Here is a 23,685-nt window from a genome sequence, read left to right on the forward strand (position 1 = left end):
TGTATCACCTATTTTACCTTTTTACATGGATGACAGCTAAAATTAAAGAAAGTTTTATTCAATCCAATATTCTGATGTTGTATTTTGATGGAATTAGTGTAGAGAAACATCACAAGACTGACATTGTAATGTTTTGATGCTCTGTGTAGCTGAAAATTTTCAAGTTAAATGGTTAGACAAGTGAGGCGAGACCATGGTTCATGACAGTAAATTGGAAAAGAGCAATAAGTTACTGAGAATCAAGAGTGCTCATGGTCGGAATATCAGTGTGGTTAGGGAGGTTTACAGGAGAGAAGATGTACCATGCCTGAGCCAACTATGTCTCGGTGACTGTCAGAATGTCGCAGGTAACAAAATGAAGTGCATTCACCAGAAAGATATTATCGTCTATAATATATACAGGACAAGGAATTAACCATGTCTTTATTTCAGATCATAACAAAGGGCATTAATTACTGGCTTTTGTCAAATATTTCAGAAAACTTTGTCAAACATCTAAATTTAAATTGTGAAATAAAATCAGCATGCATATAAGATAAGATAACTCACATTCTTCCAATTTCTTACATTTCCTCATTATTTTCCTAGGTTTACATATGCACTTATAAACCATATATGATACAGCATGCTTAACATTAGAATAGTAGTAATAAAAATCAAGAATTATGAATTTCTCTTATTTTTGTTACATTCATTCATTACATTCATTCTGCATGAAACAATATTAAAACCTGTTCTTTTTCACAGGTGATAGTGGACTAGGTTTGCTCCCTGCAGATACAAGCCATTACCTTGTCCCGGACTGTCAGGTAGCTCGAGAATTCCTGGAAATCCTGGAGAATCCCGTGGTTACAGGAATTATATTCATACAAACTGTGGTTCATTCAGTAAGTTACTGGTGATATATCCCACAACTGACAAGAAAAGTTTATTTATCACTGCAGATATTGTTAATGCAATTTTTCATTCCAGTAGTGACAGTAGTGAAGTGTGGAGAGGCTAGCCGTAATGTTGTCTTCTATATTTGTAGTATAAATCACTGTTTCCATTAATGCAAATTTCTGCATGATTTACATATAAAAGGTACATTTTACTTTCTAAAACACCACCCAAATGTGATCATGATGCAGAAAAAATTATGAAAACAAATTTTTAAAATTGGGTTCAGCGATATTGCCCTGATGGAACCAATTTATAAACCTACATTCAAAGTTTCTAGGAATAAATCATTGCTTTCATTCATTTATTTCCAAGTGGCAGATATTGGAATTAAGGACAAAGATCAACATATCAAAGTTGACAATCTATTAAAATTTTTGAACGAAGTTGTTCAAACAACTTTCAAAGGTCGCTTCTTGAGTAACACATGTCCGATGACAAACCCAAATGATGGAAAATGTAAAATGTGTAAATAAAAGAACAACAAACACAATAACATTTTTTACTTTCATTTTTTTTTGTGATTCTCAAATTTTGATGTAAGGAAGCATAGCTAGTATAATTCTTTTTGACTCCCAAAATTATTTCAAAGGGTCATAATGATCAAAAGTTAATGGAAACACCGATAAATTTCATTGGCAGGTTCAACATGAAGGAAGTAGGCGCTTAAACAACAGACTTAAAAATATAGTCAAAGACAAGCGTAAGGCTTCCATTATATTCCATAATGAATTTCAGAAGTATGCTTATTGTGAGAGGGAACAGGCTGAATCACTTACTGATTGGCAGACAAGGTTTGACTTGTTTGGATAGTTGTATCATCAGTTTATTTGTTTGTTTTAATTGTATCATCAGTTTGATTTTTTGTATCAACAGTTTAATTGTTAGCATAACAAGAATTTTGTAAAAGTCAACTAATCACTTGTTAATATGACAACCAGAATTAAGAAGAAGTGTACAGTAGGGACTTTCCAGTATCTCTCAGTTGATTGGGATTTCTTTTAACAGGAGTACTTACACGGCTGCTGAGTGGTTTTTTCATCACCTTGCTGGACAGAAGCCCATCATCATGGTGACTAATGACAAACAGGTAGCTTTATGTTATATACCTGAGTTCTCTCAACTTTTTCACATAGCAAATGACACAGAAAATTATGCATAAGTCTGTACCCTCAAAATGAATTCATTTTTCACATAATTTTCAATTGTTTGAATAATGTTTTCTCCCAACATTCATTATCAAATTCAGTTGGGTTTTTTTTTGATTAATTGTCTGAAGTAAACAAAATTTTACACACATATAGAAAATTTGTTTTGTACAACATAAAACAAAGATAATTTTTTAGCTCAACTGGTCAGAGACCAGAAGAGCTCATGTGATAGTAAGATTTCCATCTTCCTTCTGTCTACGCAGCTAGGTTAAGGACTCCCATATATATGTCAGCCTATGCAGAGGTTCGGTAAAGCTATTATGACGTCACGTTAAAACAATACAAATGAATCTCGATGAATAAATACTATAATTATGTTCTTTTTAAAACACACGAAATATTTTCGTTTATCATAAATATTATAAAGATAAATGGATGTGCAACTTATCTTGCCATAATAGCACTTAGCGTATGTAGAATGAAATCCAGCTTGATCTCGCTGTACTTACTGAGATGACGTCATTTCTTAGTTTGACACGCAGTTTCTCTGTACTTGAGGCGTGGATCAAGCTTTTATCGTAGCTTATAAAAATAAAAATAAATACGAAACACGCGTAGTCGGACCAAAAGAGAGAAATATTCTGAAGTATATTAATCCAGATTTTATTGTCAAACTAAATTGATAATATGTAGACTTTATATTAAGCTCGTAGGGAGCACATTTGTACAGTAACATGCTAGAATGACAGGTCCAGCCCCTCGAAAATATCAGAAGTTCAACGATATCCGCTTCACTATAAATTCTGAATTTTTAAACACGTGTAGCTATTATTCCTACTATTCTGAAAAGTGCTGGGAGCTGGTTGTGCATTGTTGTTTTATTCCGTAATGTAACATTATTCCAATGCGAATTACATTTTTGACTGGAGTTTTTAGAAAGACGGCTAAATTTTAAACAATTCCCGAGCATGAGAAAGTTGCTCCCAGCACTTTTCGTGTTAAGGAATTTGTCTCAAAGAAAACAGAATAAATTTTATAGTGTAAAAATGCCCGTATATCGTTGAACTTTTACGATCTTTGTAAGTAGTACATATATGTTCTAATTTTAAAACTGTCACGTGACAAACAGCTGATGCAAGCGATGTCGTTTTGGCCGAACTCAGCAGAGACCCGATATATACAAGTGCAAACACCACATATCACATTTATCAAAACTAATGCTGTTAAAAAAAATATTAAAGTTGTATTCATTTTCGCTGAATATATTAAGGCGTATATTTCATGGGCGTCCTTAACCTAGCTGTGTAGCTGTTTTTCTGAAAATACCTCGACAAAGTTGAGATAAGCATATGCTATACTGTTGGTGTCAGTAGCATTGGTTAAGTTTTAGGAGCAAGTCCATTCCTAAGTATCTATAAGCCCTACCTGGACCAAACTTGCATGAATGTTGCATCTAGGGATGCACACTACCAGACTTGCTTCTTTGCTGGATCTGACCTATATTTTCCAGATGAGTGACCAGGTTAAAGTTTTTGGAGCAGGTCCGTTCCCAAGTAACTATAAGCCCTAATTGGACCAAACTTGCATGATGATTCATCTCGAGATGAATACTACCAGAATTGTTTCGGATGCTGGATCTGACGTACATTTTCCAGATGAGTGACTAGATTAAAGTTTTTGGAGCAGGTCCATTCCCGAGTAACTATAAGCTCTACCTGGACCAAACTTGCATGGAAGATGCATCTAGGAATGGACACTTCAAGACTTGCTTCGGTTGCTGGATCTGACCTACATTTTCCAGATGAGTAACCGGGTTATTGTTTTTGGAGCAGTTCCATTCCCAAGTAACTATAAGCTCTACCTGGACCAAACTTGTATGGATGATGCATCTAAGAATGAACACTACACAACCTGCTTCGGATGCTGGATCTGACCCATATTTTCCAAATGGGTGAATTTATAGATTAGCTTTGAATGCTGAATCTGACCAGATGAGTGACCAGGGTAATGTTTTTGGAGTTGTTTTATAATTATATTGCTTGTTATTAATAAACTTGTGTGGATGATGCATCTAAGGATGGACACTTTATAAGACTTGCTTTGGATGTTAGAACTGACCAACATTGATTAGTGAACAGGTCAAAGTTTTTAGAACAGGTCCATTTCCAAGTTACTATAAGTTCTACTTAAACAAAACTTGCATTGGATATTGATCTTGGGATGCACACTAACTTAAAAAACACATTTTGTGAGATTTGTCTTGCTTATCCATACTGTAGATTCCTTATTTTTCGCAAGTACTTATTATTGTGAAATGGCTCTTTAACGTCAAATCATGAGAACAATTATTCTTGAGTGGAACGGTATGCACGGAGTATAAAGATGTCAGATTTGTCAAGCAATATTACTATTTAGAGGGCATAACTTGCTCAGTTAGAAGGAGAAGTGCTTGCTTGTCATTGGCATTAATTCTGAAACTTGAAGTTCAAGGTATCTTTAAAAGATACGTATCTTAAAGAATAAAAGTAAACCTTTCAGTTACTTTGATAATTAATATTTTCATATAATTTTATATAGGCCATTGAGACATACGGAAGCAAGACACTTAATGTGTTTGTCTTGTCTCTAGAGGACTATCTGAGGAAATTCTGGCAGGCTCACATACCAGAAGTTATGGAGCTGTATGAGTCATTAACAGCATCATTAGAAACAAAGGTCAAAGGTTAGTCACCAGGAGAAAAATGATTAATTTCATAAAGTGTTCGTAGTTTGTAGTAAATGTGAGCAGATTTTTGTTAATATACCAATATTTGTGGATATGAAAAGTTTGGATGTTACATATTAATAACGTGCTGTGTCATCATTGTCACATTAAATGCTGTATATTTTAGAGAAGGACTACAAGGGTTATTTACCAGTGGACATTTTAGAAGCTGGTGTAAAGTCAGGAAGATTTGTGCTGGGTCACATCAATGTAAACAAAAACAATGCAGGACAGGAGGCCTTTGTTAAACAGAAGAGGTATGGGTACTAAAAATAGAACTTGTGCTGTGGTGTTGTTGCAGTAGATGTACTTGTATCTGCTTTATGTTAGGGCTAGAATGATATTCTGATAAGTTTTCACTATAAAAGATATTGTCATACATGTAACTATGTGTCGATATTATCTTGGCACAGGATGTCTGTATCATACCACTATAATTTCTATTCTCAGGTCCTTAGAGACTGACATGGATGATGTATCTGATGATAGGGATATTTTGATACATGGAATGTCCTGCAGAAACAGAGCTATCCATGGTGACCTTGTTGTCGTGGAGTTGTTACCAAGGTCAGAGTGGAGAAGAAGGTCAAATGTCATCAAGGAAAGTCAAGAAGGTCGTTACTTAAATATTTAGTTGATCTCAGAATATTAAGCCATTGTAAAATGTTATTGCATATCTTTTAAAAGGACTTAATTTTCTGAGATTTTATCACATAGAAGTACTATATAACATGATTTCATTCATTGTGTGATTTGTCTTGAAAATTTGATACATGTATTACCTTTTAACAAAAACTGATATCTCCCTCTTTCTCAAAAATATTCCCCTTGGCCATCTCTGTAAGACTTTAGTGATACAACATTGAATCATTGTAAACATACACCTAAGTGATTTTCAGTTACAGAGCTACTAGCTGGATTTGTAAGCTGAATTCAACATCCCATTTTTATTGACCTTGTCTATTGGGATATGACCTTCAGTCAAGATCATGACATACTTTTAGGCCATTAACTACCAATCAAGTGTATAATCTGAATGCACCTGTAATTATTTTAAAAGCCATTGGACTAAACCATGTTTGCTTCAATTTTGAAAATGCTTTAAATTTATAATTATTAAGCTTCTTTGATTACAGTGGAAGAGGGTGAAGATGACGGTGTCTCTGACGGTAATGTCATGCCGACAGGTCGGGTGGTGGGAATCCAGCAGAGAAACTGGAGGGAGTATGTGGCTTCATTTTCTCCTGATGAGGTATATAGAATACTTCAATAAAATTAGATACAGCACTCTGATTATATGAGAGTGAATAGGGATTGTAAATCAGAGTACTAATACCTCTTGAATTGGGAAAAAAAATGACAAAATAAAAGAAACTGGAAATTTTCAATGCAGCTAAATGGCTCTTTTTGTTTACTGAGTGGGTTTGTTCATTCATCAATATGTAGCTAAATCTATATGCAAAACTCACGTACATGTATTTCAAGATTGAAATTTTTATGATATACATGTACATATAATTCACTTTACCAGTTTTCTGACAGGTTACTTGGAAATTTTCAGATTTTAAATTGAAAATTTTGCATAGGGAATGATACCTTGTATGAGTACCAATTATATAAGGGGAAAAGCCATAGCAAACATTTATGAATTTATTTGAATGGGTTTGTAATAAAAAGATTCAGAGAGTGCCATTCGAAAGTTTCAATATGTAACTTTCATTTCTGAATTTTTAAATTATGATGCTTAAATAAATGATGCTTTATAAATTGTAATTTTGACTTTTTAATCAATATCTGTTGTTTAGAAAGTAAGTGAAAAAGGAGGGAAAGTGTTAGTCATTCCATGGGACTACCGCATTCCAAAGATCCGCATTAGCACAAAGCAAGTGGAGAAACTAAAGGACCAGAGAATTGTTGTCCGAATTGACTCCTGGGATATTGACTCTCAATATCCTAATGGACATTTTGTGAAAACTCTTGGACCCATTGGAGATTTGGAGGCAGAGATATCAGCCATTCTCCTGGAGAATACAATACATGCTTCAGAATTTTCAGAAGCTCAGGTAATTCTATGTAAATTTTAGTTCAAAGGATTTTTATTATTACACCTCATAGTACAGAGGACCTCATAATGTACATGTACGTTGTGCCTATGTACGATTTTCTGCCTTTATTTGATTGACAGAAAAAAGAGCTCCCTGTGGACACCCCTGAGAACCCCTGGACTATAGAGGAGGCAGAATTAAGTAAACGTTGGGATTTACGTTCATCTCATTTAATTTTCTCAATTGACCCAAAAGGCTGTGAAGATGTGGATGACACACTCTCTGTAAGGTATGATTTAGAATGAGTATTTATTTATTACATGTGTATTTTAAGCTGGTTCACTTAAACTTGACAGTTACCAAAAGAGAAAGAATAAAATTTTAAAATTTTACCATATACATACTTCTGAATTAGAAATCTGGACAATGGTAACCTAGAGCTGGGAGTTCATATTGCTGATGTAACACATTTTGTGAGACCTGGTTCACTCACAGACACAGAGGCCATGAGTCAGTCCACCACTGTTTACCTGGCTGACCGTCGCTATGACATGTTACCTGGAATACTGAGTGCCAACTTGTGTTCACTAATCAGTGATGTTGATAGGTAAGGATTGGAGTTGATGGTAGAGTGTACATCAATAGATGTTAATTTGTTTGCTTCAATGACTTAATTTTATCATAACAGGTATGCTATGAGTGTAATGTGGGAATTGGATGAGAACTTTGAAGTGGTCAATGTTTGGTATGGAAAAACTATTATCCGTTCCAGTTATAAACTGTTTTATGAGGTAAGATGGATTTACTAATGCAATTTTAGAATGACATTATGCTATATTCTAACTTTTATTGGTAACTGAATTTATCTAATGTATTTTTTATTAGCTCATCTGAGCTTTTCTGATTAGCAATCCTTTCTGATCATCTGCAGTGGCATCTGTCCAACTGTCTGTCTATTAACTTTGCTCTTTTTGGCTTTTGCTTAGAACAGCTGGGCCAATTGCAAATGAAGTTGGCACATAGCAAACATGGATAAAGGGAATTCCAAATTTTTTTTTTCAATGAAGGGCTTTGCCCTTTTTCAAGGGGAGATAATCAAAAAAGGCAAAAAAAAGGATACGGTCATTTTAAAAATTCTAGTAAGGACCACTTGGCCAGAAAAGATGATACTTGATAAAACAAGTTGATAAAGATGATATAAAAGCTTGAAGACATAGCGTAGATCAAATTCATTCAAATCATGGCCCTTGGGGATAGGATGGGGTTGCAATAGGGGATGGAAGTTTTAAATAGGAATATATAGGGGTAAAAGTTCCTTGAAATATTTTTTTCAAGAACATCAGGGCCAAGTTTAGTCATTTTTTGCAAATAATGAAGCCTTCCCATACCGAAATAAGTTATAACTTTTCTGTAACTTTTTTGTACCTCAAGAAAAAGTTACATTTTAGTTATAACTTTTCTGTACCTAAAATGGACTTAGCCATTTTTAGATGTAACTAAAATATAACTTTTCTGGACTTTGTCATTTTACTGTATAACTTTTTTGTACCTTTTTGAACTTAGCCATTTTCTGGTGTAACTAAAAGATAACTTTTCTGGACTTTGTCATTTTACTGTATAACTTTTTTGTACCTTTTTGGACTTAGCCATTTTCAGATGTAACTAAAACATAACTTTTCAGGACTTTGTCATTTTTCTGTGTAACTTTTTTGTACCTAATTTGGACTTAGTCATTTTGCAGAATGGCTACTTAGTTAAACTGAATATTTTGGTGTTTTTTTTTTGTTTTTTTTTTACCATACACCTAAATTAAATTTTTTTTATATAACTGTTGAAATTTAATCATATAAAATAATAAATAAGCATAATTATATTAGTATAGTAATACAGTTTTACATATCTGTAATATCTACAGAAGATATGAATAAAAAGGTGGGAATGATTAAGGGCTACATAAAGGTACCACTGTTTATATGCAGAATTTTCTTTATCTAAAAATTATTCATATAATGAATTGCATTATATACTGCTATTACTTACGCAGACATTTATTTTTCTGTTTTGTTGTGAGTTGAGATTTTTTTTTTTAAAAGAAAAAGGGGGGCTTCTTAGACATCTTTACTACCAATGTTTTTCTCATCCATTACAGTCCACAGCCACATCCACTGTTAAGTTCAACCAATTAATAACTGAATAAATGAAAAATGCTGACCTGTTCAGCAGAAGCTGTGTTACTGGTTACAAATGAAGATATTAAGAACTAATCACTTTGTACATGTAAATGTAACCACTGTAACCAGTGTAACCCTGTAACCTTTGTAACCAGTGTAACCAATGAAAAACTGAATAAATGCTCCTTCAGTGAAAAGGCTATGTAACCTGTGTTACTGGTTACAATTGAACATAGGTGAAAGTCAGCACTAAATTCTTGCCATATATGAGATAAACAACAACATACAGTGTGTGTATATTCATTTATTAACAGATATTACAATGTTGGGAATAAAGACTGCCAGTTATATTAAGATTTTAGCAGAAGACTAGGACATGTGGATTTTATTATTTGCCTGATTAAATAACCCAGTTTTACTAGTTATTTTCATAAATAAATAAAATATTAAATTCAAAATGGCGGCAACGACACAAATATGGCGGCCCCAACGTCCGTTTTGTCCGTTTTGTTGGAACTCTGTTTCAAAATTTTAACACCAACTGGCTTTTTAATATTTAAGATAAGTTTCAAAATACACAATTATGTTTATTTGGATTTAAAATAAATTAATTATGAATTATTTATTTATTTATTTTCAATCACGTGACTTATTCTAAGTCTCTGATTGGTCAACAACAGAGCGCAGATTTTTTCATGGACGATTTGAATGTTGGTGTGTTGAAAGTGTTGATAGAAAAACGATGACAAAATCATTCGGTAAGGCAATATTTATGTTAATATTTTGATGTTTTTGGTAGGAAATGTTTATTACCTCTAGATGAGCATTCAAAAAAGAAGAAATATGTAGAATGAACAAAATTCTAGGCATGTGAATCTCAGATTTCTTGTTTGTTTTGATTGGTATGTCAATGACAAAGACTGAAGTGAAGAAATTGAAACAATATTTTTTCAGCATTTAGTATAGGAACAAAAAATGTTATTCTTTGTCATATTTAATTCTTTAAATATTCCTATAGATCAGTTTAATTATTAAATGACCTATATTGTGTAATTGTTTAACAGATTCTCTGAACTGTTTTAATATTGTACATATTGTAGCCTTTAAACACCACATGATCATAACATGATATAGTGTACTGAAATGAGTAAAATAAAATTTCTAATTTTTATTTAATTTCAGCAGTATACTGGTACATTATTTCTTTCCATGAGCATCTCGTGTCTGTGCCAAGCTGGAGTGAAATCCTTCAAAAATATCACCTGTTTTAGGTAAGTAAATAATCAAATCTTATTTTTATTTCAAATTCGATAAATCTAAAGCTAATTCCTATAAAGCTGTCAGGTTCTATATTGTTCTTTATGTTTAAAATTTTTTTAATGCATGTTTATGTGATGAGCCTTGAGGTTGAATTTTCTCAATTACACAACAGAACTCTAATTCTTGTTTTCCAAGTTATAGATGCATATGCCTTGAATTTGAATGAATTGATATTAAAGAGTGGTTCCAATCTGATATGCTTTGAGTGCAGGAACACTTCAACTTTTTTTTAAAAGAAAAAATTAAAATATTTAAAGTTTGAACCTTTTTAATTTTTGCAGAATTGAAGAAAAATGAAGAGAAGGTTGAAATTGCAAGCATATTTCAAATGAAGACTCGGACGACTACCAGTGCAGGTCATTGAGGGGCGCAGACCGTCTGCCGGCCGGCCAAGTCCCTCGACCAGCTCTGCCAAATACCAGTGCAGCCTGTCGAGGGGGACATACTGCTGGCCGGCCAAGTCCCATGACCACTTCAGCCTACTACCAGTACAACCTGTCAAGGGGCGCAGACCGCTGGCCGGACAGCCAAGTCCCTCGACCAGCTTGGCCAACTACTGGTGCAGCCCGTCTTTAAATAATCCAGATAAAAATCACAACGGTACATCCACAAGGATACCTGTGCAAGGACTTGGGTGGTATGCAGCTAAGAACTGTGACCGAAATCACTGCTTAGAACCTTCTTTTTTTTTTTTGAAGTACAGCTAGATCATGGCGCTAACATGAAAAACTAGAGAGTTAAAATCTAGGCAGTGATGCCTATTTATAAAAGTTCACAAGAATAGAATGCAGTTTACTAGGTAATTTTACAAAAACTCTTATGACTATATGCTAAAAAATGTATTTTAAGAAAACAACCATTCTGAGAAATTTCAATCTGTTATGATGGCTTGATGAAAAATAAGGTAGACTTGAAAACATGAATGTGCATTCATTCAATTGTATTTGACAATGAACCAAGCTCTCTTAATCATGTTTATAAAATAAAATTGTAAGTGCTTTTAATTTTTTTTAAATAATCTTTTTTGTAAAAATTTTAATAATCGTTTTGTAAAAATTTTAATGAGTAGCTTTTTTAAAGCCTATAATTGAGTAATTCCACCACAGGTTAACATGAAGTGTATAATTTTATTGTAACTTTTATTAGGTATAACTTTTCTGTAACTTTTTCATAGTTATAACTTTTCTGTAACTTTTTCATAATCTTTAAAGTTATAACTTTTCATGGGTATAACTTTTTTTAGTTATAACTTTTTCATAACTTTTTATTAAGTATAACTTTTTTATAACTTTTTAAATAACTTTTTCCGGGTATAACTTTTTTGTAACTTTTTCCACCGTTTATTTGGGTATAACTAAAGTATAACTTTGTAACTTTTTTATAACTTTTTGTGTAACTTTTAATAAGTATAACTTTTTGTAGTTATAACTTTTTTGTAACTTTTTGCACTTGCTGTATTTATGTTGAAATAAAAAATGAAAACTTATACAAAAGTTATAACTTTTTTGTAACTAAGTTATAACTAAATTATACCTCACTTAAAACAGGTGGTTCCAAACTCTGATAACTTAGTTATAACTTTTTTGTACCTTTTTTTAGTTACAAAAGTTATAACTAAGTTATAATTTATTTCGGTATGGGTTGGGTTAGTGTGGGGCTAGAATCGGGGGATCATATTTAACATGCATTTTGCATGTATACTGTAAAAAATTTACATTTGGTTTAGTCATGACCCCTTGGGACTAGAGACGAGTAAAAAAAATCTTAGAAATAAAGAGGGAAAAAACTTAATGTAAATATTTTCTTCTAAAGAATAGCAGGACCAAGTGACTCAAGTGAACCTTGTTACCATGGGCATCTTGTTCTTTTACAGATGGCACAAGCAATCAATGATGGAATAGCTATGTCTGAGATAGTTAAAAATGTTCCAGAACTCCAAAATTTGTCTGAAATAGAGATCAACAGCAGGTAACTTATTCTGGCAGTACTGATACTTATCGTCAAGCAATTACACACAACTCATTGATGAAACAGTCCATTTAAATCCTATAAAATCTCACACAGTCAATCTTGATCCCCTTTTGTTTCAATATACACAAAAATCCAAAGTTTTATTAGACTTTATAGCTGAAATAATTATGAAATAAAATTGTTGGCTTACAATATAACATGTTACACCATTCCAATATATACAGTATTACATATTACAACATTATAATCTAAAGGGTTATAATGTTACATTTTGTAACATTAAGATTCATAGGGTTACAATATTCCAATGTTTTGGGTCTTTCAACATTTTTTTACAATCTATAAAGCTACAGTATTACATCTTAAACATTACAATCAGTAGTCGCACTATTACATCTTAAACATTACAATCTGTGGAGTCACACTACTACATCTTACAAAATTTTAATCTGCAGAGTCACAGTATTACTCTGCAACATTTAGAGTTACAATATTACATATAACATTGCAATTTATAGGGTTACAGTATTACATCTTACAGAATCAATCTGCAAAGTTACAATATAACATTTTACTGCATTCTGATTTGTAGAGTTACAGTATTACATGTACATATTACAATATTACAATCTGTAGGGTTGAGGAGCTGAGGTCTGCTGTGACATTATTGATGAAAGTGGCAAGGCAGCTAAAAGCAAGGAGAGTTTGTGGAGGTGCTTTAGAGCTGGCAAGTGTGGAGGTCCAAGTAGAACTGACTGAGACAAAGAGCATTGAGAACCTCACTCCTAAAGATGTAAGTCACACCTCATCATAGAAAGAAAAACCTCACTCCTAAAGATGTAAATCACTAAGTTACACCTCATCATAGAGTAGAACCTCACTCCTATAGATTAAGTCACTAAGTTACACTAATGATAGAAAAGAACCTCACTCCTAAAGATGTAAGTCACTAAGTTACACCTCATCATAGAGGAGAACCTCACTCCTAAAGATGTAAGTCACACCTCATCATAGAAAGAAAAACCTCACTCCTAAAGATGTAAGTCACACCTCATCATAAAAAAAAAAACTCACTGTCTCCTAAAATATAAATCACCAACTTACACCTCACCATAGAAAATGATATCACTCCTAAAGATGTAAGTCATTAAGTTACACCTCATCATAGAAAAGAACATACTCTTATAGATGCAAGTAAGTTACTTGTTGTTGAAGAGAGGAACCTCTGTCCTAAAGATTCAGTTACACACCACAGGACAGAGGACTGTGTCCTTAAGATGTACCCTAAGTCTCTAAATTACACCTCATTGTAGAAAAGATGTAAATATGTAAGTTATGCCTCATCATAGAGAAGATGTAAATACGCAAGTTACACCTCATTGTAGAGAAGATGTAAATATATAAGTTACGTAAGTTACACTTCATGACAAAGAGAATATTACTCTGAAAATGTCCCACTAGTAAGCTATACATAATGCAGATGCCATCACTCCTAAAAAGGTAAGAAAGTTACATCTGATTGTACAGTGGACCTCAGTCCTAACGATGCAGTTCAGTAGGACCTCTTTCTTAAAGATTTAATTCAGTACGTTTTATCACATCATACAGAGGACCGAGCTACATATCAGTGGAGAAGAACCTTACCTCTAAAGATGTCAGTCACAGGATAAAAAGGACATCATTTGTTAATGTGTACATGTGGTTCACAATAACTCACCATTCAGACCTCAGAGTAAAGAAATCCCTTGTATTAAGATGATCCTTGGGGAACTTTACTTCTTTAGTTTCATCTCCTGATATGGATTAAGTCACTTCTATATGGAATGACTATGCTGTAATATACAAGTTAATGAGTGTAATCACACCTATTGAAGTATGTCTTGCTTTTAATTTGCAATTGGTTGTATTAAAAAGAATCTCACAGATTACAGCTAAATATACTAGATAAGAATTACCTGGTAAGAATAAATGCACATCAGACAGGTAATTTGAAATGTGTAATTTTAGCATCTGGAAGTCCATGACACTATAGCAGAGTGCATGATTTTTGCTAACCACTGGGTGGCCAAGAAGATTGTAGAAGCATTCCCAAATCAAGCCTTGGTATGCTTTTATCATAAGTTTATCAATCATATAAAGTCAATATATTATGAATCATCTTATGATGACTGTAAAATGGAAGGAGTTTCCTCCAGGTGAATGTATTTTGTCATTAATATCAGTGTATTATCAAAACTCTGAAATATAGCAATACAATTCTGGGGTAATTCAAAATATCTTTATATTGTTTTTTGATGTTCTTGAGCAAAATAATTTGATTTAAGTGATATTGAAGAAATATGATGTGACACATGTACTATATTAATTGACCATTAATCTTAATGTGCATACATTGAGCAAAAACTAGAATGTTCCAAGGAATGCATGTGTCGCCTACTTTGTACCTTCATTAAAAATGTAAATAAATCTAAGTGTAGTTAGCTATTTATTTACTACTAGCAAGATAGTTCATACACAAAAAAAGCATCCACACATAGTATAAGACTGTGAAAGAATCTGACAAATCAAAGAAAATATGATTCCCAACCCTCAAATGAATAAGTAAATTGAAATTTTATTTAAAAAAAAAAAATTATCATTTTACATGTGTTAATACGTGTTTCAAAGTCTTTACACCAATTGTCACTCTACACGATCCTTCGTGGGATACCGATCCTGATGTATTTCCATAATTTTTAAATATCAGTTTGTGAAGTAACTGATTATCATAGAGTTTCAAAGTACAGTATTATAAACATGTATAAATGCTAATCATCAACACTCCGCCTCCCAAAATTTTAAAGTCAAGTTAAATTAAACTGTCCAGAGTATTTTTTGCAAAGTGGGTCAAAGGTCAAGGTCAAGTGAATTGTAATGCTGGTATTTTTCATAATGTTTTGTGATAATCAGTGCACATGTTAAATAACATAGATTTACCCTAAAAAATGTGCTGTATATTGGCACTTTTAACTTTTTGTAAAATAGATCAAAGGTCAAGGTCAAGTGAATTATAACGCTGGCATTTTTCATAATGTTTTATGATAATCAGTGCACATGTTAAATAACATAGATTTACCCTTATGTCAAAAATGTGCTGTATATTGGCACTTTTAACTTTTTGTAAAGTAGGTCAAAGGTCAAGTGAATTGTAACGCTGGCATTTTTCATAATGTTTTATGATAATCAGTGCACATGTTAAATAACATAGATTTACCCTTATGTCAAAAATGTGCTGTATATTGGCACTTTTAACTTTTTGTAAAGTAGGTCAAAGGTCAAGTGAATTGTAACGCTGGCATTTTTCATAATGTTTTATGATAATCAGTGCAAATGTTAAATAACATAGATTTACCCTTATGTCAAAAATGTGCTGTATATTGGCACTTTTAACTTTTTGTAAAGTAGATCAAAGGTCAAGGTCAAGTGAATTGTAATGCTGGTATTTTTCATAATGTTTTATGATAATCAGTGCACATGTTAAATAACATAGATTTACCCTTATGTCAAAAATGTGCTGTATATTAGCACTTTTAACTTTTTGTAAAGTAGGTCAAAGGTCAAGATCAAGGGTCACGAGATCAGTAACCATGGCAATTCACAAATGCCATAGTGCCAAGCAATATAAGTGCAAAATATCAAGTCCATATATCTTACAATTCTTGAGATACAAGGTGTGACAGACGGACAGACAGACAGATGCCGGGTAAAGTGATCCCTAAGTGCTGCTCTGCTCTGCAGGTGACACAATAAATGGAGCAAAATGTTTTGAAATAATTAATGCATGTTAATGTTAGTGCTATATTTTTTCTTCAGTTAAGACACCATCCATTACCTAAGAGTGAGCAATTTGAAAATCTGAAAAACTGTGCAAAATCCAAGGGTTTAGAGGTGATAACGTCATCTAACAAAGAACTGGCTGAAACACTAGATAACTGTGTGGATCCAAAAGACCCGGTTGTCAATAGGGTTGGTATTAATTTCCTGTAAAGCATAGAAAGTCTTCTCATTTATAGCTCTTCAAGTCCTGAGCCAAAAGAATTTATGCAATGGTGAAGACTGAAGAGGCTTTTGTTTGTCAGTCTTGTAATTATTTCATCAAAAATATTTTTCCTGTACAATTTTTACCCCTTTTTGAATAAAACTTGATACAAATGTAATGTACATGTATATGAAGATTAAGAATTTTTTGCATTAGAGAATCATCTGTATTTCTGTATAAAGGGTTATTTTCTCCCTATCACAAATGAAAACAGTTTTACCCATTTTAGATTAACTCAGACACAGTTATGCTTGAGAGATAATGCTGTCTTCATTGGTTTTGTCCTGTTCTTAATTTGTCCACTTGCAATGAGGGCAAAATGGGCGAAAATAAAATCAGGGAGAAAATTTCCCTGTAATACAGTTTATTATTTCAAAATAAATCCTTCTATAATTTCTTTGTTTATGAAAATCATTAATTTTTTTCTGTTAATGAATTTTAAAGTCTTTTTAAAGAGATTTTTAAGATATATTCAATTTGATCTTATTGTTTTATTACATTGGACTATCTTTTTGCAGATTCTTAGAATGTTGGCTACACAGGCCATGTCTGTAGCTTCCTACTTTTCCACTGGTTCTCTGCCCCGGGACCAGTTTTTCCACTATGGCTTGGCCTTGGATTACTACACACATTTTACTTCACCTATCAGAAGATATGCTGATGTACTGGTATGTATCATAAAGGGTGTAAAGAAAAGTTCATTTCACATCATCCTTTTATTCTCAAAAAAATTAAATAAAAAGATTCTATAGATGTACTTTTTTTGCACATGGGATTGATTTATGCTGTGTACGCCATGTGTGTAACCAATGCATTTTCTCAAAAAAGTCAAGAAAATTTGCCCTTTGTGTTTTTTAAAATGTACATATTTTCATATAAAAACAACATTTCTATAATTTTCTGCTGTTAATTTATTCTATAAATTGAAAGCACATTCTAGTGATTTTGCCAGACTTGGAAATTGAACTCTAAAGTTAAAACCTACTTTGAATTTTTTTAGGAAATTTTCATTGTGGAATAAACATTTTGAACACCCCTTTAATGATTTAGACTATGCTTTAAATATAAGTCTCATATTTCACCATGCTTTAGAATATCAATATTAAAATGTGTCTGATTTTGTCCATATCATTTTGTGATTGGAACAACAGGTTCACAGACAATTAATGGCGGCCGTATCAGGGGAGGACACAGATATGTTGCCTGGCAACCGGGAGTTGGATGAGCTTTCTGAGCACATTAATCATCAGCACAGGGTAATCAGAGTAGATTGAAACCTCACGAATTAGGTGTTTAGAATGTCTGCCAGACTATTCATCTCTACATGTAACTAACAGCTGAACTGGGACACAGTCATATTTATGTTTGTGAATGAACCCATATTCAATTTTTGAGACCACAAAACCTTTTACTGTATATATATGCTACATGTGTTTTACTCTGTCTCCCAAGCAACTATGAAGTCTTTATCTCCAAGAGATGAAGGTTAAATGTACCTGTAATTTACCAGTATATTTAGTTGAGAAGATTACCTGGATTCTCTTTTACTTCCAGGCAGCACAGAATGCCCAGAGAGATTCTCAGGAACTGTTTCAGTATTTGTATTTTAAACAGAAACATTCAGAAGATGAGTGCTGTTTGGCCGATGCTATTATATTTCAGCTCAGAGCCAATGGTCTCATGGTTTTTGTTCCAAGGTAATCTTACCCAATGTAGATTTATATTTTACAGTAAGCTTTATCCACAGCTGTGATATAATTAAGCAGTCTATGATTTACCTATCTAAAACTATTATATTGTAGATATGGTATAAAAGGACCTGTCTACTTGCGTAACAAAGAAGGACAAGTTATATTTGTAACAGACTCTGGTCAGTCAGAGTGGACGGGTGGCAGTATTACCAAGTCTGACAGGAGTGTCAGTGTTAACAGTGAGCTGGGTTCTCAATCATTCTCTTTACTGGATCACATAACGGTAAGTCTGACTTGATCACATAACGATAAGTCTGACTGGATCACATAACAGTAAGTCTGACTGGAGTGTCAATGTTAACAGGGAGCTGGGTTCTCAGTCATTCTCTTTACTGGATCACATAACGGTAAATCTGACTTGATCACATAACGATAAGTCTGACTGGATCACATAACAGTAAGTCTGACTGGAGTGTCAATGTTAACAGTGAGCTGGGTTCTCAATCATTCTCTTTACTGGATCACATAACGGTAAGTCTGACTTGATCACATAACGATAAGTCTGACTGGATCACATAACAGCAAGTCTGACTGGAGTGTCAATGTTAACAGTGAGCTGGGTTCTCAATCATTCTCTTTACTGGATCACATAACGATAAGTCTGACTTGATCACATAACGGTAAGTCTGACAGGAGTGTCAGTGTTAACAGTGAACTGGGTTCTCAGTCATTCTCTCTACTGGATCACATAACAGTAAGTCTGACTGGAGTGTCAGTGTTAACAGTGAGCTGGGTTCTCAGTCATTCTCTTTACTGGATCACATTGAAAATTTTCACCCCAAGAAAATCATTGTCAACCTCGGCTGCACCTAGGTTGACAATGATTCTCTTAGGGTGAAAATTTTCAATGCCCTCAACTACATGCAATATTTATATAAAAATACATGGTGGTAAATCAAGAATTCATTATTAAACTCAGTTGAACTAAAACAAGCATTTCCTCAACTGATAATGCTTTCTATTTATCATTGAGGTCCATCCTCACATAAGTGAGAAGTTTTGTAGCCTTAATTTATTTCATTTTTGAATACCTGTAGGTAAAAATAACACCACAGAGTTCCCGGTCCCATGCCTCTTCTTTGAAACTTGAACTGATATCAACAGATGGATATGCTTTAGATCAAGAGCTGTCAGCAACAGAAAAGTCTACAAAGAGCCAGAAACAGGCCATAATACAGGTAAACTTCTCAAAAACAGGCCATAATTCAGGTAAGCTTCTCAAAAACAGGCCATAATACAGGTAAGCTTCTCAAAAACAGGTCATAATAAAGGTAAGTTTCTCAAAAACAGATCACAATACTGGTAAGCTTCTTAAAAACAGTCCAAAATACAGGTAAGCTTCTCAAAAACAGGACCTGGTCATAATACATGTAAACCTTTAAAAAACAGGAAATAATACAGGTAAGCTTCTCATAAACAGGCCATAATACAGGTACGCTTCTCAAACACAGGTCATAATACAGATAAGCTTCTCAAAAACAGGCCATAATTCAGGTAAGCTTCTCAAAAACAGGCCATAATACAGGTAAGCTTCTCAAAAACAGGTCATAATAAAGGTAAGTTTCTCAAAAACAGATCACAATACAGGTAAGCTTCTTAAAAACAGTCCAAAATACAGGTAAGCTTCTCAAAAACAGGACCTGGTCATAATACATGTAAACCTTTAAAAAACAGGAAATAATACAGGTAAGCTTCTCATAAACAGGCCATAATACAGGTACGCTTCTCAAACACAGGTCATAATACAGATAAGCTTTTCAAAAACAGGCCATAATACGGGTAAGCTTCTCAAAAACAGGCCAAAATACAGGTAAACCTTTAAAAAACAGGCCCTCTCAGAAATAGGCCATGATACAGGTGAACTCTCAGAAACAGGTCATAATATAAGTCATGTCATAATACAAGTAAACTCTCAGAAACAGATCAAAATACAAGTAAACCTTTCAAAAACAGGCCATAATACTGGTAGGCTTCTCAAAAACAGGCCATAATACAGGTAAGCTTTTCAAAAACAGGTCATAATACAGGTAAGCTTCTCAAAAACAGGTCATAATATAAGTCATGTCATAATACAGGTAAACTCTCAGAAACAGATCATAATACAAGTAAATCTCTCAAAAACAGGCTAAATGTAGGTAAATTTCACAGAAACAGGTAAGTATGTACAAAAAAACCTCCCAAAAATGGGCCAAAGTAAAAGTAAACAAGACTATTAAAAGGCAAATCTATCAGAATTATTCCATTATTCCCAAAGCAATTTATCAGAAACAGATCATTATTTTGAAATGAGCATCCATTTGTTTGCAGAAAGTATAAATAATTATGTTGCTAAAAGAAACTAAAAGAAACGGGTACATGTATCTAGGAAGAGACTTTGGTATACAGTTCCTAGTGTAGCATTTTGTTCCTGATTTCCAGGAGGTGACGGCTGTGGCTGAAGAGAAGCGAAGTCAGACATCCATGGAGGACCAGAGCGTAAGATATCAGTCACTGAAGGCAGAATTCGGTCAGACGCCAGAGAATAAAAGCTTGTACACAGTGTTTGAAAAATTCAAAGAATTAGCTAAAAAGCCCCTCAGTTAGCATAGAGACACACTTAATTCACATGTATCATCAATTCAATATTTGTCATAAATTCTCTAGTTCCAGATTTTAAAAATTCACCCGTAGGAGTCCAGTAATAGTAAAACAAAGTAGTCTGACAATTGATTATCAGACTGCAGCAAGTTTTTCTATTGTTTACTTATTGGACTCTTCTTGTTAACTTTTGACATTTAAAATGGTAATGTTCTAGGTGAGATAAATGTACAGTGTACATGCCACATGCTTTTCTAAATGAGATATTATCAGACTGGCTTTAACAGGTATCAGTTTGATATTTTTTTCACATAGAACTGTATGAGGCATATGTTGTATCCATTAAATATCATTATTTATGAAGTGAAAATGACAGCAATGGTCTGATGGATTACAGTATATTTATGAGAATTGCAGCAGTGATATAAAGGTGCTTGAATTATGTCTTCTATTTTTGTACAATAAAAACATTTTTGACAAGATGTGTTTGATAAACTCAATTTCCTGAGAGTGGTCATTTCTTATGAAAGACATGAAGGGGTTTTAACAATTACAAAATAATAAGTAACTGTCAAAGTGGATAGGTCTACACACTGCATGTCTGGTTGAGCAGTTTCCCTATTTCATTTTGTTAACAGGTAAAATTCATTTTAGATCATTAGAATTCATTTTAGATCATTAGACATGCATTTTGAACCTTAAACAGCACTAAATAGTGACATACTTAAAACAATCAAGGTCCTCTGATTTATTGTAGCAATAATTAAATTGGCTACAGTAACAAGTGACTCTGTGTTCAACATTTTATATATTCATGATTATGCCCCCCCTTCCCCACCACCCCCACCACCAGTAGCCATTAACTTTCATTTGACCTGTAAGTATGCTGTTGACCTGATAGAAAGCCTTCATGTTTGACTATTTCAAAAAACATGGTCATCAAAGATTTCAAAGCTCTACTCATTGAATGTTATCTAGAAGTGAAGGCAAAGTGTCACGTCAAATAATGTTCTGCTAGTATGCATATCAAGATGAATATCTATGCAAGTTTGGACAGTGTAGAATTTATTGTTTTTAGGCAAGAACCAGCTCCAAAAATTTTTAATCACCTGAAAAATGTAGGTCAGAATAACACCCAAGAAGGTACTGCATGAAAAAAGTGAAGATAACAAACAGTGATCGATCTCAAAAAATCTAAAACAATACAAATCTGTGAACAGGGCATAAATCACAGATCCCCAGAAATTTCATAGGGGGATCAGGTGCTTAGGAGGAGTAAGCATCCCCTGTTGACCAGCCACACCTGCTATGAGCCCTATATGTTGATAAGTTGACAAAGTAGTCTGTAGTCAAATTAAGTATAAAAACAAAGGCCTTGCATCTGAAGCAAGTCTGGTGTCCCAAGATGCATCATTCATTCAAGATTGGTCAAGGTAGGCTAATTGGTAGTTACTTTGGAATGAACCTGCTCCAAAAACAAACTCTGTCACTCATCTGGAAATGAAGGTCAGATGCAGCCTGGTAATGAGCATCCGTAATACAGCATTTGTGCAAATTCAGGCACCATAGAGCCTGTAGTAACTTACATGTAGGAATGGACCTGCTTCAAAACTTTAACTTATTCAATCGTCATTGCATCCAGCATCTGAAGCAAGACTGGTATTGTGCATCCCTTTAAAAAAAATTAAAAACTGGTCAATCATCTCATAGATGCATCATCAATGTAAGTGTTTAGGCAACATAGGGATTAAAGCTTCTCTTGAATGGACCTGCTCCAAAAACTTTAACTTGGTCTCTGTGACAACAGGAAAATGGTCAGATCCAGCATCCAAAGCATGCCTGGTAATGTGCATCCATAGACTCAGCATCCATATATGTTTAGTCAACATGGGGCTTATAGCTACCTGGGAATGGACCTGCTCCAAAAACTTAAATTTGGTCATTCATCTTGCAAATTTAGGTCATATCCAGCATCCGAAGCAAGTCTGGTAGTGTGCATTCCCAGTTGCAATCTTTAACCTGGTCAATCATCTGAAAAATGTAGATCTTTTCCAGCATCTGAAAAAAGTCATAGTTTGCATCCATGGATACAGCATGCATATAAGTTTAGTCACCATTATAGGATTATAGCTACCTATGAATGGACCTGCTCCAAAAACTTAAACCTGGTCACTCATCTGGAAAATCTAGGTCAGATCTGCATCCGAAGCAAGTCTGGAAGTTTTTATCCCTACAAGCATCATCCATGCAAGTTTGGTGCATGTAGGGCTTATAGTTACTTGAGAATGAACTTGCTCCAAAAACTTTTACTCGGAAGGATCGAAGACATGACAAACTCTATATGCCCTGACCATATTCATAGTGGGGCATAAAAATTAGAGACCTGTCATAAATTCTATACTTTTGATAATGGTGACCTTGAATTTGCCACAATGAGCTTTGGTCAAGGTAATGACAAACCCTCATACACAGTATTTGAACCTAGTATGAGCTTCCATTGATTCTCCATTACAAAGTTATAGTCTGGACAAAATTTTATTCTTTTTCTTCCAGTGACCTTGAACTTGCCAGAAAGACTGTGTGTCAAGGTGATGACACACCCTCAGATCATAAACAATTTTTGTACCCAGTACAAACTCCAACTGGTTCTCTATTACAAAGTTACAGCCCAGACAAGAATTCTATATTTTTCTGCTAGTGACCTTGAACTTGCTAGAATGACCTTGTGTCAAGGTCATACCACAACCTCTGGTCATAAACAATCTTTGTACCATGTATGAGATTCCAGTGATTCTCCTTTACAAAGTTAAAGCCCTGACAAGAATTTTATACTTTTTCTACGTTTGACCTTGAACTTGCTGGAATGACCTTCGGTTAAGGTCATGATAGGGATGGGTATTGGCTGGAAATTTCATATT

The 23,685-nt window shown here is 33.8% G+C and overlaps 1 protein-coding gene across 1 annotated transcript; it reads left to right on the forward strand.

The window, feature by feature from the left end:
- Positions 1-73: 73 nt before the first annotated feature.
- LOC133199657 (DIS3-like exonuclease 1) lies at positions 74-21,070 on the forward strand. Its single transcript, XM_061335530.1, has 22 exons — positions 74-347; positions 748-887; positions 1,582-1,733; positions 1,948-2,029; positions 4,668-4,812; positions 4,982-5,111; positions 5,305-5,468; positions 5,991-6,106; positions 6,660-6,917; positions 7,040-7,188; positions 7,315-7,506; positions 7,588-7,690; positions 12,264-12,358; positions 12,998-13,154; positions 14,369-14,464; positions 16,214-16,366; positions 16,958-17,107; positions 17,591-17,695; positions 17,994-18,136; positions 18,242-18,413; positions 19,228-19,368; positions 20,609-21,070. Exons 1-22 carry the CDS (start codon positions 194-196, stop codon positions 20,771-20,773), a joined length of 3,162 nt encoding a protein of 1,053 aa, XP_061191514.1. The 5' UTR covers positions 74-193; the 3' UTR covers positions 20,774-21,070.
- Positions 21,071-23,685: the final 2,615 nt, after the last annotated feature.

Source organism: Saccostrea echinata, unplaced genomic scaffold (assembly GCF_033153115.1).
Source record: "Saccostrea echinata isolate AGI-Se365-2 ecotype Australia unplaced genomic scaffold, CSIRO_AGI_Sech_v1 ptg000034l, whole genome shotgun sequence".
Taxonomy (NCBI): Eukaryota; Metazoa; Mollusca; class Bivalvia; order Ostreida; family Ostreidae; genus Saccostrea; species Saccostrea echinata.

Bases quoted from the DNA above. Each gene is read 5' to 3' on its own strand.
- LOC133199657 (XM_061335530.1), top strand. From the start codon at position 194: ATGGTTCATGACAGTAAATTGGAAAAGAGCAATAAGTTACTGAGAATC. The intron at 6,107-6,659 runs GTATATAGAATA...TCTGTTGTTTAG, and splicing joins CTTCATTTTCTCCTGATGAG to AAAGTAAGTGAAAAAGGAGG. The intron at 7,189-7,314 runs GTATGATTTAGA...CTTCTGAATTAG, and splicing joins GATGACACACTCTCTGTAAG to AAATCTGGACAATGGTAACC.